Source organism: Scyliorhinus canicula, chromosome 10, assembly GCF_902713615.1.
Source record: "Scyliorhinus canicula chromosome 10, sScyCan1.1, whole genome shotgun sequence".
In the NCBI taxonomy this organism is placed as follows: domain Eukaryota; kingdom Metazoa; phylum Chordata; class Chondrichthyes; order Carcharhiniformes; family Scyliorhinidae; genus Scyliorhinus; species Scyliorhinus canicula.
The window spans coordinates 108699789-108717215 of NC_052155.1; the positions used below are offsets into that span (position 1 = coordinate 108699789).

At 45.8% G+C, this 17427-nt stretch overlaps 1 protein-coding gene across 9 annotated transcripts in view; it reads right to left on the minus strand.

Annotated features, from left to right (window-relative positions):
- arfgef1 (ADP-ribosylation factor guanine nucleotide-exchange factor 1 (brefeldin A-inhibited)) overlaps positions 1 to 17427 on the minus strand; it is a 280401-nt gene that overhangs the window by 80637 nt on the left and 182337 nt on the right. For all 9 annotated transcript variants that reach the window (XR_005462112.1, XM_038809540.1, XM_038809538.1 and 6 more), the window contains 5 exons: positions 15179 to 15278; positions 6338 to 6378; positions 6074 to 6243; positions 2844 to 2995; positions 2192 to 2364 (listed from right to left, as the gene is read on the minus strand). Coding sequence is in view for 8 of the 9 variants with exons in the window: in XM_038809540.1 (XP_038665468.1) it covers positions 2192 to 2364; positions 2844 to 2995; positions 6074 to 6243; positions 6338 to 6378; positions 15179 to 15278 (636 nt within the window). In the remaining variant the exon portion in view is untranslated. The remainder of the gene's footprint in view (positions 1 to 2191; positions 2365 to 2843; positions 2996 to 6073; positions 6244 to 6337; positions 6379 to 15178; positions 15279 to 17427) is intronic.

Sequence of the window (17427 nt, forward strand, 5' to 3'; positions counted from 1 at the left end):
AACGGGGGAGGGATAGAGCTGGAGGAGCTCCCGTTTAAAACAGCCCAGAACAGATTCCAATACCTGGGGATCCAAATTACCAGAGACTGGACACAGATCCACAAGTGGAACCTGAACAGCCTGGTGGAGGAAGTTAAAAAGGACCTACAGAAATGGGGCGCATTCCCACTCTCCCTGGTGTGGAGAGTGCAGACGATCAATGTGGAGTGTGCAGCACGGTAGCATTGTGGATAGCATAATTGCTTCACAGCTCCAGGGTCCCAGGTTCGATTCCGGCTTGGGTCACTGTCTGTGCGGAGTCTGCACATCCTCCCCGTGTGTGAGTGGGTTTCCTCCGGGTGCTCCGGTTTCCTCCCACAGTCCAAAGATGTGCAGGTTAGGTGGATTGGTCATGATAAATTGCCCTTAGTGTCCAAAATTGCCCTTAGTGTTGGGTGGGGTTACTGGGTTATGGGGATAGGGTGGAGGTGTTGACCTTAGGTAGGGTGCTCTTTCCAAGAGCCGGTGCAGACTCGATGGGCCGAATGGCCTCCTTCTGCATTGTAAATTCTATGAAAGATGAACGTGCTGCCGAAGTTCCTCTTCCTATTTAGAATCATACCGATCTTCATCCCCAAGGCCTTTTTCCAAAATGTAGACAGTCTAATCATGGTGTGTGGGAAATGGAGACGAGGCAGGGGCACACTGACAGTTAGGGACTTTTACGTAGGGCACAGACTAGCGACACTGGACAAACTGACAGAGGAGTAGGAACTACCGACAAAGCAGGAAATGAGACACAGATAGTAAAGAAGGAAGACTATGTTGGAAAATGTATGGGCAGCTACTGGACAGACCAGACGGAAATGAGAACGAACTGGGGGCAGAAGTGGGGTGGCAATTCTGGAGCGAAGCACTGAGCAAAGCCAACTCCACCTCCTTCTGTGCAAGGGTTAGCCTCATGCAGTTCAAAGTGGTGCACAGAGCACACCTGACCAGAACCCGAATGAGCAGGTTCTTCCCGGTGGTGGAGGACAAATGTGAACAGTGCCAGAGGGGCCCAGCCAACCACACCACGTGTTCTGAGCATGTTCCAAACTTGCTGGCTTCTGGATAGCATTCTCCCAGGTAATGTCCAAGGTTGTGGGGTGAGGGTGAAGCCATGCTCAAATGTGGCACTCTTCAGGGTATCAGCAGCCAGAGTTACACATGGGAAAGAGGTCAGACGCCCTAGCTTTCGCTTCCCTAATCGTAAGCCGGGGAATCCTGCTCGGCTGGCGATCAGCAGCACCACCTCAGCTGCAGACTGGCTTGCTGACCTTTCGGAACTTTTCCACCTGGAGAAGATTAAGTATGCCATCCGAGGGTCGGAGGAAGGCTTCCTAAACTCATGGGGGCAGTTCGTTGACCTGTTCTAGAACCTGTTCATGGTGAGCAACAATGAATAAGATAGGGAAACGGGAAAGTTAGACAGAAAAGGGAGAGGAAAAGGAAAACAAAGACAGGGGGAACCACAGGAACGTGCAACCGGGGGGGGGGGGGGGGGGGGGGGGGGGGGGGGGAGGAGAAAAGGCTGGATGGACACAAAAGAAACAATGTGGGAGGGACACACACACACAAAATCACAGAGGAAACACAGCCAAATTGGATGGGGGAAGAAAAGCAAAAGGGGAGGAGACACCCCCACCCCCCTCCCCCCCAAACAAAAACTCGACACAAGCCGAGCCAGAGGGTGGCAGAACGTAAATAGGGGAAATTAAGGGAAGGACAAGACAAACCTTTCTATATAATACAGTAAATAAACACAGCCAACAATGTACATAACTGTTTAGAAATTTTGAAAATGCCAATAAAAAGATTTTTTGAAAAAAGAACCGTAATCCAAACTGGTTAAACTGGGACTATTGGGATGGGCTTTAGAGTACAGTTCCCTCAGAAAGAAGTGACATTATTCACGCATTGCCTGATCCAACATAAACTTTCCATGATGGTTTCTATGGTCGGGCCAAGGGAAATTATTTAGTGGTTAGACAGGGTACTAGACGATAAAAAGCAAGCAACAAGAATATCCCACATCGCAGATGGTCCATTTTGGGGGGGGGGGGGGAACAGTTCAAAAACCAACAATATAAAAACTACATTCAAATGAATCAACATTATATACGCTCTATCAAAAATCTCAAGAGCTTAATTACACTGAGAATATACTCACTGACAATGTGTCCCGTCGTCTGAAATGCTAGTTCTACTATACTCTCATCTTGATCAGAGGCCGCCAGATGGAAGACGGAGAAGATATTCTTCCACCCAGAACGAATATTACCAGCCTGTGAGTTAACCATCTGGGCAATGCAGCGAACCACCATGTCTCGGATTGTTGGTGATCTTCAGGAAAAAAAAGGATGCTTTATAAAAATGCAATTGAAAGCATGACATATGCAACTATAAAGCTAATAGGTGAATGGCTAATATGCAATCTTTGAAAACAGAAATAACAGACATTAAGAGTGTGTATTCTATAAATCTCTCAGCTCCATGCCATTCAAGAAGACTCAGGCAACGACCCTAATTTCATGACTAAAATATCTGAGCGGAAAAGTGAAGATAAGGACAAATTGTACATAAAATGTATCAAGACATAATTTATCTTCCTTGTGAAACTATTTCTAAAATATATTGATTGCACAGTTACTAAAACAAACCACGTATAACACACGTACAACGTGTGCTTGTACTTTCCAAACTTATATTACTTTTTTTTATTGTTGTTCATCAGCTACAGTAGCTTCTACAGAATTTTGATGTGAAATTTGACTACACAAAGGAAACTTTAAAAAAAATTTATTACCAGGATATAAGATTACCTGTTCTTTTTCATTATGTGCTCAAAAGGTCTCAAGAAATCCTTCTGAAACCTGAAGTTAGCAAGCTCTCCTTTCTCCAAAAACTTCATTGATAACTGTCTTAGAGAGTCTACAGCAAAAATGGCAACATCTTCATTGGGATTGCAGCCAACCTGGTAATAAATAGGAACAAACGAATAATTCACAATTAAAAATATGAATAAAAAACTATTTCAATCAAATTATCGATGTGTGGTTTAATGTAACCACAACATTTTACAATTCTATATGAAGAAAGTAAATGTGTTCAATGTAAGAAGTTCAGTAACGCACACTGGATATTTCAATTAATGTAGAGAATTTCATGTGATACTGCAAGTGAGACTTAATTGCAGGTTACATGACGGTGGCGGGAGTAATGGACCAGGGTTGAGAAAGAATTGTTAAGCCAGAGTATGGAATAGGTTATAACCAGGGGCTGGTTTAGCTCACTGCGCTAAATCGCTGGCTTTTAAAGCAGACCAAGCAGGCCAGCAGCACGGTTCGATTCCCATACCAGCCTCCCCGGACATGCGCCGGAATGTGGCGACTAGGGGCTTTTCACAGTAACTTCATTGAAGCCTACTCGTGACAATAAGCGATTTTCATTTCATTTCATTTCATAAGGAAAAGCTCGAGCAGTATTGAAGTCAGGAGAAGACCAAGGAGAATTAAAAGCCAAGACAAGAAGGATGGCAGGCTGAGGTTGGAGACATGCAAGTAAGGTTAAGTAGAATTTGGACAGAGAAGGAAGAACAGGTTTAAAGACACGAGAAAGTGAAAGGAAACGTGAGTGAGAAAGGATTGCCATGGGAAAGGGAAGACAAGACCAGACGATTGTAAAAGTAAGCAGAGCTCAGCTGGAAGTGGGTTTATAACATACCAGTCCAATAGATAGTGGCTAATTAAAATACACCGGAACTGTCAGCAACAGTAGTAACAGTTACAGTGTGAGTGGTATTGTGGAATGAGCAATTTTGCAGGATCAGGTGTTAAGATACAGCAACACAAATCAGGGAACACAGTGGGACATGTGGACAGGTGCAATGCAGCAAATGTAGAGCTTTGGTGATCGAAAAATAGATTGGGCAGCAAGGTGAGATATGTCAACAGGTGTCATTACTCACAATGACATTATTTTCAAATCTATAAAACAGTCGCTACTTTTACGTAAATAGTTTAGATATGGAGGGAACAAGCACTGGAAGGGACAATAAGTTTCACATTAGAATCAGACATGGAGAACCTGGGGGAAGAGGAGGCAAAACACCTGAAAGTTTAAAAAAATGGTTTAAGCATCCAATACTTGGAAAAATTGTTACAGTTGCAAGTTTATAAGATTATGTTGTTTCAGGATCGCATCTTTTCCAATTATATTTTGGGACTGTAACTTTAAATTTAGGCAGATTAAGATGATAATGGGACCTGGTCTGCAGTGTGCCTGACAGTATGCCTTGGTGGTTTGATTGTTAAGAGGTAAAAGGGATCAGATTGTTTTACTGAGGTGGTAAAAAATATTTACGCTTGGGAACAATGAGCAATCTGAGTTTACAACAAGCAGACTTTGATCTCCTCATTTCCAGAAAGGTATTCTATGTATTGTGTTGTAAACAATGGTGTTGCAAACTATCCATTTGCTTCTAAGATGAAAGGGAGTTGGGATCAAAGATTAACTAATTAGCATTTCTACTTAGATGCAAAGCACATGTGTTTCCCATTGCCACAGGGAAGAGGGCAGAGGGGACAATTTTTAAAGATTAGGTTACAAGCTTCTCTGCATAGAGATAGATGGCGAGTTGCCACTTTATCTTGAGTGGCCTGCAGCCATTTTAGAGGTAGAGACAGCGAGAGATAGAAGCAGCCAGGCCTACACCTCAAGCAGAGAAAATGCTGACTCTATTGTCCACCATGCAGAATGCAAGTGAGAGTTTGTGTTCAGACTGAAGACAACGTTCAAGAGGATTTAATGGAGACTGGACGATTCGCCAAACTTGGAGCTAGAGGAAGTGATCAACAGCATAACTCTCACAGTGAAAGACATACCTGGGATTAGAAGTAACCTGGCAGAGAAAGTAAAAGGAATCAAGCCATCATGCAAAAACTTTGGACTTGTTCTTGGAGGGTGAAGTGTCTACTTAAGGGACAATGGAAACTAGTGAGAGATTTTCAGTCCTGCTTAAAAGTTAAACAGGAAATAGCTTTCCTGTTTAAACAAAAATAAAGTTGTGTTTGGCCAAGAGCTATGTTTAGTCATGTCTTACAATAAAGGTTTTAGAAAGTGAAAATATGATGTGCCATTCTTTTAGCTGTCAATGGATGGCACAGTTTCACATTGGTTAGCACGACTGCCTCATAGCACCAGGGACCCAGGTTCATTTCCGGCCTTGGGTGACTGTGGAGTTTGTATGTTCTTCCAGTGTCTGCGTGGGTTTCCTCCGGGACTTCCACAGTCCAAAGATGTACAGGTAAGGTGGATCGACCATGCTAAATTTCCCTTAGCGTCCAAAGATGTGCAGGTTAGGTGGGATTATGGGGATTGGGGGAGGTGTGGGCCTCGATACGGTTATCTTTCGGACTGGTAGTGCAGACCCAATGGGCTGAATGGCCTCCTTCTGCACTCTAGAGATTCTAGCTGGAAGTTCAAATGTTTTTTTAAAATTTATCAATCCCCCCCTGATATCAAAGCAAAATAAATAAATATATGTTTTTGATGGTTAGAGACAAAAAAGAGAATGCTTAAATGACAAAAAAGTCAAAGAGGCTTAGAAACAAAAACAAATTGAATACATTTTAAAGTGAATTTTAAAATATCCAGACATTAATTAAAACAAGCATTTTTACAATATAATCTCAACATTAAATGTCAGCTACTCTGTGAGACAGTACGCAGGGTTAATCTGTGACAGGCAACGTACAATACCTTTAAAATTAAAAGCTCCTGTTACAACAACACCTATAAATGCAACAAATACTATCTAAGTTCCCAGTTTACAACTGACTGTGTGCCTATGTACAGAAATTAAAATGCAGTAGATAAACACAACCATGTCTGATATGCAAGTAACAACAAAGTAATGTATGTGAGTTATCCACATTATCATTCAAGCTAATAAACTATAAAAAGTAAATAATTATGTAGACATCTTAAAGTACTTTTTTATTTACACAGTTATCATGAGGTCATGATGCATCAATTACTTTCGGAAAACTACCTTATTAAAATGGTCTCCAATGACCTCCCATATTCTGGACCATTGTAACCTGATACGTCCCATGTTGTAATAGGAAATCTCGACTATCTTCTGAAGGCTGAACATTCGTGGATGTGTTGGTGAGGCTAACTCATCCATGGAGACAGCACAAAGCCAGCGCACAAAATCAACTGTAAATGAAAAGTAAATAAAATTTGTTATTCAATGTGTCAATAGAATAAGCTGACATGTTAATATTAAAAATATTGTAATATTAAGGCATACCAATAGCATTTCCATCCAGTCTTGTAGATCCTGTGAAAATTCTAGAACAAAAGAAAAAGTAGATTTTCCATTTTGAACACTATCCATGAAATTATGCATACATGGTTCTCATAATCTTAGTCATATAGGTCTGCAGCACAGAAAAGGCTCTTCGGCCCATCGCATCTGCGCCAGTCAAAATCAACCACCTATTCTCATCCCATTTTGCAGCACTTGGCCCATAGCTTTCTATGCTTTGGCATCATAATGCATATCTAAATACTTCTCAAATGTTATGAGGGTCTCTGCCTCCAGCACCCTTTCAGGTAGTGAGTACCAGACTCCCACCATCCTGTGGGTAAAAAAGTTTTCCTCACATCCCCTCTAAACCTCCTGCCCCTTACCTTAAATCTATACCCCCGGTCATTCATTCCATCACCAAGGCGAAAGTTTCTTCCTGCCTATTCTCCGCCCCTCTTAATTTTATGCATCTCAATCATGTCCACCCTCAGACTCCTCTGCTGAAAGGAAAACAACCCCGGTCTATCCAATCTCTCTTCATAGCTAAAATTCTCCAGCCCAGGCAATATCCTGGTAAATCTCTTCTGCAACCTTTCCAGTGCTATCTCATCCCTCCTATAATGTGGTTTCCAGAACTGCACACAATACTCTAGCTGTGGCCTAACCAATGTTTTGTACAGTTCCAGCATAACCTCCCTGGCTCTTAAAACTCTATGCCTTTGCTAATAAAGGCAAGTATACCATATGCCCTCTGACAAATGTATCTACCTGCCCTGCTGCCTTAAGGGACCAGTGTACATGCACACCAAGGTCCCTCTGATTCTTGGTGTTTCACAGGGACCTGTCGTTGATCATGCATTCAATTGCCTTGTTTGCCCTGTCCAAGAGCATCACCTCACACTTTTCCAGATTGAATTCAATTTGCCACTGGTCAACCCATCTGACCAGTCCATCTATATCCTCTAAGGCTATCCTATCCTCCTGATTATTTAACACTCCACCAATTTTTGTATCATCCACAAACTTACTGATCAGCCCTCCTTTAGACAACATTCATGTGTAAATCATTTGTATAAACCATAAACAAAGCGCCCCAACACTGATCCCTGCAGGACCCCACAGGACACAGATTGTATTCTGCATTGGTGATCTTTTTTGTTATTTTTTCTTTTGCTTTGCTGTGACATTTGTAAAAGTTTAAAAATCCAATAAAAAATATATTTTTTTAAAAGATAAAGGAAATGAGGGACAAGGAAAGTGTATGACAATAGATTAGCAGATAATGTAAAGAGAACATGAAAATCCTTTGCAAACAAATGGTAAAAATGTAGTCAAAGAAAAGGTGGGATAGATCTGGGACCAAAAATGAAATTCTTGTTGAGGTACTGGACTTGATGAAGTAGTAACTTTGCACTTTCCATCTGTCTTTGTTGAACAAAAAAGGGTGCTGCCAATATTGCATTAAAGAAGGAGGCAAAAGAAAAATTAGAAACTAAGAGACACTAAAAAGTTTGGTGGTGCTCATAATAGAAAATCCGCTGGCTCTGAATGGGATGCAAAATGTGGCTGCTGAGGAAATGAAGAGTGAAACTTACGGAGGCTAGACACATTGGTACAAACTCAAATAACACTTGAAAAAGTAACAGTTAATAAATGAAAATCATATTTTGTTCAAGGCAAATCATGTTAATAAACTTGATTGAGCTTTTTTGATAAGAAACAGAGATGATCGATGAAGGTAGTGCAGTTGACGCATTTGTAGACTTTCAAAAGACATTTGATATATTTTGGAATTGTTAGCAAAAATGGAGTCAATGTGATTAAGGAGGCTGTACAAGATTGGTTTACGGGCAGAAAGCTGTTGTCAACAGTTGGTTTTCAAAAAAGCTCGGTGAGTGCAGGAGGGAGGATAGTTGGAGGATGGACTGGTGTTGGGACCATTGCATTTTGATATGTAACATAAGTATTGGATATTAGGGGTTTTCCAGTGGCAGTTATGCAGCAGTAAGCCACACATGTGGGAGCTCCCGTTTTAAAGAGATTTTTCGGCTCTTTTGAGAGCCCAAAACGGAAATTTTTCGACGTCTCCCGGTGGGGGAAGGTGTGCTGAACGACTTTCCCTGCAGTCCCATGACTCGAACTCGGAGTGGAAAGGTGGAAAAAACAGCAGCAGCTCCTCAGAAAAACAGGGGAAGGGATCCAAGATGGCCACCGACAAAGCTCCAGGGGAGTGGAGACTCTGGGCCCAGAAACAACAAACTGATCTCCTGCGCTGCTTTAAAGAATTCAAGGATGAAGTACTGAGCTCTCTGCAGGAAACAAACAGAAGGCTGTCAGAGATTCAGTCCACCCAGGGTGCTGCCATCAAGAAGTTGCAGACGCAGGCCATTGAACGAGAGGAGGAGGCCGTGGTCCTCGTGAGTAAGGTGGAGGGGCACGAAGCACTCCACAAGAAGTGGCAGGAACGCTTTGAGGAGCTGGATCACCGCATGAGGCGGAAAAACCTGCGGACCTTGGGCCTTGCAGAGGGGCTGGAGGGATCGGACCTGACAGCCTATGTGGCTGTAATGCTGAATTCGCTAGTGGGGGCCGGATCTCTCCATCTGCCCTTGGAGCTCGAGGGAGCGCACAGGGTGCTGGCCAGGAGGCCCAAGGAAGATGAACCCCCGCGTGCGGTGCTGGTGAGGTTCCACCGGTTCAGTGATCGGGAGTGCGTGCTGCGCTGGGCCAAGAAGGTGAAGAGCAGCAATTGGGAGAATGGGGTAGTGCGGATCTACCAGGACTGGAGTGCGGAGGTGGCTAAGCGGCGGTCCGGATTTAATCGGACGAAAGACGTGCTTTATAGAAAAAGATAAAGTTCGGAATGTTGCCGCCCGCGCGCCTGTGGGTAACTTATTCGGACCGGCATTATTATTTCGATTCCCCGGAGGAGGCGTGGGCCTTCGTGCGGACGGAGAACTGGACTTGAACTAGGGGTTGGGGGTTGCGAGGTCGGCTGTAAGATATTAGTGCTGGATTCTGCTGTTGCTGTGTTCTCTTTTTCTTCTGTTGTTTTCTTCTTGTTTTAGTACTTTTGCAATTTTGATATGGTTATTTACGGAGGAGTTGTTCTGCTATGTTTTTGTTTTTGTGCTGTGGGACATTGTCTGGGCTGTGTATCTTGAGGGGAGGGTTGGGGGGTATGTTGTATTCTATGCCGGAGTGGGGGTATGGAGTGGGGCTGATATTTGGGAGCTGCGTCAGAAGGGTGTGGTGGGGCAGTGCAAAAGCGCGGGCTTTCCTCTAGTTTCCCGTGCTGCGGGGCTGGGGGGCGGAGATGGTGACGGGGGAGGCGGGGCCTTAACTGGTTCTTCCCCGCGCTGGAGCGGTGCCAGGAGGGGGGATAGATTGGGGGATGATCCCACTTCGGGAGGGGTCGGGCTATTGGCGGGAGTTTCCGGGGTCAGCAGAAGTTAGCTGACCCACGGAAGTACAATGGAGGACGGTTCGCGGCTGGGAGGGTTCCTAGCCTGGGGGGGAAGGGAGGGGGGGAAAGGGGAATACCGGGTTGCTGCTGGTAGGGTCAAGAAGGAGCTGGTGGGGGCTGGGGGGACAGAGGTGAGGGGTTGTCGCTATGGGGACGGGGTCGAGCAGGGGGTGCTGGCCTGGGGCGGGCAGTCAACGGGCTATGGCTAGCCGACGGGGGGGGGGGGCGGGACGCCCTCTGATCCGGTTGGTCACCTGGAATGTGAGAGGGTTGAATGGGCCGGTGAAGCGGTCGAGGGTACTGGCTCACCTGAAGGGGCTAAGGCGGATGTGGCAATGCTTCAGGAGACCCACCTGAGGGTGGCGGACCAGGTCCGCCTGAGGAAGGGATGGGTGGGGCAGGTTTTCCACTCGGGGTTGGATGTGAGGAACCGGGGAGTGGCGATTCTGGTGGGGAAAAACGTGTTGTTTGAGGCATCGGAGGTGGTGGCGGATAAGGGGGGTAGGTATGTGATGGTTAGGGGCAGGCTACAAGGAGAGAAGGTGGTACTGGCTAGTGTGTATGCCCCAAATTGGGACGATGCGGGCTTTATGAGGCGTATGTTGGGACGGATCCCGGATCTGGAGGCGGGAGGTCTGATCATAGGGGAGGACTTTAATACGGTGTTGGATCCTTCACTGGATCGGTCCAGCTCTAGGACGGGTAGGAGGCCGGCGGCGGCCAAGGTACTGAGAGGGTTTATGGACCAGATGGGTGGGGTGGATCCATGGAGGTTTGTAAGGCCGAGGGCACGCGAGTACTCTTTCTTCTCCCACGTACATAGGGTCTACTCTCGGATAGATTTCTTCGTGGTGAGTAGGGGACTGATTCCGAGAGTGGAGGAGGCCGAGTATTCGGCCATTGCAATCTCCGACCACGCTCCGCATTGGATAGAGTTGGAGATGGGAGAGGTGCGAGACCAACGTCCGTTGTGGCGGTTGGATGTGGGGTTGTTGGCGGAGGAGGAGGTGTGTAGGAGTCCGGGCAAGTATTGAGGGGTACCTTGAGGTGAATGATACGGGGGAGGTTCAGGTGGGGATGGTCTGGGAAGCCCCGAAGGCAGTAATTCGTGGGGGAGCTGATATCCATCCGGGCACACAGGGAGAGGAGCGAGAGGAGTGAGAGGGATAGACTGGTGGGAAGGATGCTGGAGGTGGACAGGAGGTATGCAGAGGCACCAGAGGAGGGACTGTTGGGGGAGAGGCGCAGCCTGCAGGCTAAATTTGATTTGCTGACCACTAGAAAGGCGGAGGCACCGTGGAGGAAGGCACAAGGGGCAGTGTACGAACATGGTGAAAAGGCGAGTAGGATGCTGGCTCATCAGCTCCGTAAGCGGGATGCGGCTAAGGAGATTGCTGGAGTGAGAGACAAGAGTGGGAATGTGGTGCGGAAGGGGGTAGAGGTGAATGAGGTCTTCAAGGACTTTTACGGGGAACTGTACCGGTCGGAGCCAACGGGGGAGAGGAGGGGAATGAAGAGGTTCCTCGACGGGCTTTCTTTCCCGAAGGTGCAGGAGGAGAAGGCGGAGGGGCTGGGTGCGCCGATTGAGCTGGAGGAGCTAGTTAAGGGGATCGGGCAGATGCAGTCAGGGAAGGCACCGGGGCCGGATGGGTTCCCGGTGGAATTTTATAAAAAGTTTGTGGACCTAGTGGGTCCCTTGCTGGTGCGGACACTCAACGAAGCGTGGGAAGGGGGGACTTTGCCCCCGACGATGTCACGGGCACTGATCTCGTTAATTTTAAAGAAGGACAAGGACCCCCAGCAGTGTGGTTCATACAGGCCCATATCTCTCCTCAACGTGGATGCTAAGGTGCTGGCAAAAATCCTGGCCACCAGGATAGAGGACTGTGTGCCAGGGGTTGTGCATGAGGACCAGACAGGTTGTGTGAAGGGAAGGCAGCTGAACACGAATGTGCGGAGATTGCTGAATGTCATTATGATGCCGGCGATTGAGGGAGAGGCAGAGATAGTGGTGGCGCTGGATGCGGAGAAGGCCTTCAATAGAGTGGAGTGGGGGTACCAGTATTGGATATTAGGGTCTATATGAGCAAGATTCCAAAGTTTGGCGATTACATGAAACTCAGAAATATTAGTAAACAAGTCAGGAGGATAAGCAACAGACTTCAGAACAACACTGGCAGATGAAATTTGCACCAAAAAGCATGAAGTGATTAATTTCAACAGAAAGGATGAGGAGAGGTATAAAAACGATATTGTAATAACTTCAAGAATTGGATCCACGAGTAAACTCATAAAACACAATGATTTATGACAATTATAAACAACATTTTAGAGTGCTTAAAATATTTTTTTTTTTTTCCATACTCAGCTCTGGGGTCCAAATACTGTACAAGTCCCAACATGCCCTAGTGAAATCCCAACTCCATCCATCCAGACTAGTGGGTCACAGGACTCCTCCCTCTGAGAACGTCCCTTAGAGGGGCTAGCTACCACATCCCTCTTACCCAAAGTTCCGTATTACATATTGGAATAATTAAATTGCACAATTGCCTTAACAGTAACAATCATGAACACTTTTACAGTAGTCCATCAATAACTCTGTCCGGTGCCGACTTCTTTCTCATAGAGTGACCTAGCTCCAGTGACTTAGATTCTTCTATTGAGGTAGTTACTGTTGACCTTATTGCACAAGGACTCACTCCTTTTACCGACGTTTCACTTCCTCCATTTCCACTGCTTACTGGGGGATAACACTTTGGCCTATTACTGGTTGATCCAACAGTTCACTCCTCGGGCAACTCACAATGATTCCTACTGGCACAACTTGATCAGATATCGCTTGATGGCTCTTGAGATGGCTCTTGGCCATGCAAGTGGTCCACATGCTTCTTTAAAATGTTGTCCTGTACTTTAACCTCATAGTGGCCCTGTTCTGGCCACAACAACTCCTAGAACCCAATTTGGTTTGTTACCTAAATTCTTCACAAACACTGGATCCTTCCTCTCCAATGCTCTTGTACTTTGAAACTGATCCTGGTTCCTCTGGCTTGTCTCCACCTTCCCCGCTAAGCTTACCCTGGTCCTCAACCCATGACCCATCAAACGTTCAGATGGAGAGGCTCCAGTAGTCGTACACAGGGTGATCCTATTTGATAACAGAGGGCTAGTTAACTTGGTATTTAAACATGTGGATGGTGGTTTCTTCAAGCCAGCTTGAAAGTCTGCACTGTTCTCTCTGCCAGTCGATTGGATGAATGATGGTAACGGTGCTGTTCTGATATGAATGAAATGAATGAATGAAAATCGCTTATTGTCACAAGTAGGCTTCAAATTAAGTTACTGTGAAAAGCCCCTAGTTGCCACATTCCGATATGTTTTATTCTGTTAAAAGTGATAAACTTCTGAAACTCGGCGCTGGTAAAAACATTCCATTGTCTGAAATAAGGACTTCTGGTACCTTGTGGATTGCGAAATACTGGTGCAGCTTCTCAACTGTGGCGTAAGCAGTTGTGGATCTCATCTCAAACGCCTCCATCCCACTTTGAATGAGCGTCCACTAACAACAAAACCACCGTGCCCATAAACGGGCCTACATAGTCAATGTGGACCCTAACCCATCGCCAACCTAGCCATTCCAATGGATGTAACCGAGCTAAGGCAGCTAACGTTTGCTGAAATTGACGCTGATCACAGTCCTTCAGCACTCCTTTAACTGCAGCGTGATGTCAGGCCATCACATGTAGCTTCTCGCTAGCCTGGGGACAATCACTCTCGATCCCCGGAGAACGATTCCATCCTCACAGATGAACCCGTCTTTCCTGATCTGGTACGGCTTCATTTTCTCTGAAGCTCTTTGTGTTTTGCCATCTGTATAATATCATCTGTTTCATCTTTGAGAACAATGGGTCTTGGTTTGTCCAGTACTTCATCTGCGGAGTCGACACTGGCAAAGTGTCGAGAAAATTCATGCCCATTCTTATCTCTTCTGGTAGTGTGGGGGTGCACCCGTCTCTGGCATAGGAACATGACTCAGGACATTGGTTATTTTGTGTCCCTGGATGATGTTCAATGGTGTACACATAAGCCAACAAGAACAAAGCACAACACTGTATCTGGGCCAAGGCAACTGGTGGAATCACCTCATCTTCTTTGAATAAACCCAACAATGGCTGTGGGGTCTGTCACTAAAGTGAAATGCCTCCCATACAGACATTGATGGAACTTTTTGACGTCACAGATGGCAGCTAGGCCCTCTCTTGATTTGTGAATATTTCCTCTGTGCAACTGTAGGGGTTCTCGGTGCATATCTCTCATGTCTCACTGACCTATCATCCATTCTGTGGGATAAAACTTCCCCAATGCCAAATGGGGATGTATCACATGGTAGTATTGTCTACTTGGTGGGGTCGGATCTCTGGAAATCCTTCCCTAAATCTCTCTGCTTCTCTACATTACTCTCCTTCAAGACTCTCTTTAAAGCCTACTTCTTCAAGCTTTTGATCATTTGTCCTACTATCTTTTGAGGTTCAAAGTCAAATTTTGTTTAACACTCCTGTGAAGTGTCTTGGGACATTTTATTATGTTAAAGATGCAATATAAATACATGTTGTTATCTTTGCAAAAGATGTTGTAATTTTACATTAAAGCAAATTAGTTAAATTCAGCATCAGATTGTAAATGTAAGAAAGTCAATGTGAGAGTACCTTTAAGAAATGGGTGTTTTTATCGAATAGTTGTAGTGGTTGTACCTTTAAGAAATGGGTGTTTATTAGATAGCTGCAGTGATGTCAGAGAGTGGGTGGAGCTAGGCTGTGTCTGCTTTTACTTTCGCTTTGGGCTGTTTGCTAAAGGGTGTGTTTCAGTTTCGTTTTGAGAGCTGGATAGCTGCAGGCAAAGCAAGGAGCTGTATAAGGATCTCTCTCTGCAAACTATAGACTGTCTCCAGATCAATTGGGTGATTTCAAAGTGCTGACTGCTCTCAGTAGTGAATTTAATCTGATCTCTGTGTCAAAAAGGGTATTTTGTCTTATGGATGTTAATAGGAAAGATTAAGGTTTACTTATAGAATATTGTGTCTGTGGGGAGGATTAGTGTTGATAGTTGTTAAGATGTATACTGTGGGTTTATAAAGTGTTAACTGGTTTCATAAATAAACACTGTTTTAATTTAAAAGTACTGTAGATTTCTGTTGTATCACACCTGCAGAGTGGGCCCGTGTGCTCCCCATAACCACAATCTATTCAAAGTTGTGGGACAGGTGAACTCCATGATACACTTTGGGGTTCTCTAAACCCTGGCCCATAACAGTATAACATGCACAAAGTGAACTAAATGGACCACAAAAACATGTATATCTGAAATAAAATTAGTCTTACCTGTCAACTGCAACAACAACACTCTGAGAGCTTGTCTCACCAATGGATTCCTGGATACTTGCTATTTGCTTTCGGTCCACAGTCCCACCAACTAAAGTGCCTGAATAGGCATAGAAAGAAGCACCCTTAGGTAAGTGATACATTTGTAAGACACAATTCAAGTACTTGCAAACAATTCTAAGGACACGTAGCAATTACCGAGAATTACAAATACACAGTCTCATTCAACAGATAATCACTTTAAAATTAAGAAATAGCCACAATGGAAATAGGTATTGTCAGTCGCAATTTGTGCCTCTCGGAACAAAACTAGCCCAGATTCAAATGTTTTAATGCCAACAGGAAATAGTTAAAAGAACAAAAATTTGTTTTCTCTGCTGTAGATTCTGTAATTATAGAAATTATTTACTAAGTACCCGATTGCAAAATTTGAAATGTCAGTTTGGTTCAGCTGGGTAGGGCTCCTGTCTAATTTTACAATTTGCTGGGACCTCCAGTGGCGGTGATGTACTGAGCAGTGGCACACCAGGTGGCTCTCCTCCAAAACACTACCAAACAGGCACTTATAGTTGAATTTCGCCTGAAAATTCAGACTCATTTCACCCATCAATAAAAAAAGGGAGAGAAGAGAAAAAACAACATGCCAGCAAACGGGAGAGCGAGAAGCTGCAGGGATGGCAGGAGCGGAGGGAAAGGCCAAGAGCAGCGGGTGGGTGAGACGGCGGACCCGGATGCAAGATGTTCATGACCAAGCAACTGTTGGCGATGAGGGAGGTGATAAAGATGGAGATCCAGGGAACTGTTCAGATGGATGTGACGGAGGCGTTGGTTGACATGCAGACGACAATTGACGGCCTGGGGGAGAAGCTGGAAGCTCAAGAGAAGATGATCCAGGAGCTTGTGAAGGCACCGATGGACCAGAGTGACATTATTGTTGTTCTGGAAGCCGAAATGAAAAGGTTGGTGTTAAAACAGAGGAGCCTAAAGGGGAAGGTCGAGGACCAGGGGAACCGGTCCTGGCGCCAGAATATATGGATCATGGGTCTGCCAGAAGCAATCGAGGGCAGGGACCCAATGAACTATGTGGGCCAGATGCCGGGCAACCTAGTCGGGAGGGACAGCTTCCCCGAACCGCCGGAGATTGATAGGACACACAGATTGCTCCAACCGAAGCGCAAAACAGGGGAACAGCCGAGGGCAATAATTGCCAAGCTGCATTGGTATCAGGACAGGGAGAGGATCCTGCATTGGGGTCGGCAGACAAAAGGCGAGAAACTGGGAAGAACACAGAATCCGGGTCTACTACGACATTGGGCCAGATCTCGCAAAGCGCAGGGCCGAATTGAACCAGCCGAAATCGGCATGAACAGGAGCGGAGTGAGATTTGGAATGTTGTTCCCAGCCAGGCTCTGGGTCATGTTCCAAAATAGAGAACATAATTTCAATACCCGGGCGGAGGTGGACAGGTTTGTGTGAACGAAAGGCCTGGACAAGGTGTAGGTGAGACAGCGCTGAGGGCGAAACAGAGATGGAGAAAAAAAAAGGAGAAAAAGAACTACGATGGGCCTACACCATGTTTGCGTGGGACAGTATTGCCTCGCTCTGAACAGAAATGTTAAAACACAGGAAAGGGCATGGGCAGTGTAGCACAGGAGAGGGTGAAGAGGAGACAGAGGGAACAACTATCTAGCGGACATAGGAAAGGGGCAATATCAGTTCCGGGATGGGGGCCACCGCACTAGCGGGGAAAGCTAGCGCAGGAAGGATGAGAATAAGGGGGCTGCAGCAGGGTGGGGGGTTTAACCACCAGGCAGGGATGGGGAGTGCAAGGGGGGAAATAGGAACGAGGGGACGCAGGGAGGGGGGAAGACAGCAGGGGAAGACGAGGGAACAAGATGGCACCGCAAGCAGCCACTTTGGAGGGTCCTGAAACAATAGGAAACCCTGGAGTGCAGGGGCGGGGGGGGGGGGGGGGGGGGGGCTAAAAAAAACCCCACCAGGATTATTACCTGGAATATCAGAGGACGTAATTGCCCAGTGAAAAGATACAGAGTCTTCGCCCATTTGAGAAGTTTAAAAGCAAACAGTCTTCCTCCAAGAGACGCACCTGAAGGAGAAAGACCGATTGCGGCTAAGGAAGGGCTGGGTGGGACAGACCTACGATTCCTATTACAGGACAAGGGCTACAGGGGGTAGATATCCTGATTAGCAAGAGGACAAGGATAGTTACGGACTATGGGGAACGGTTC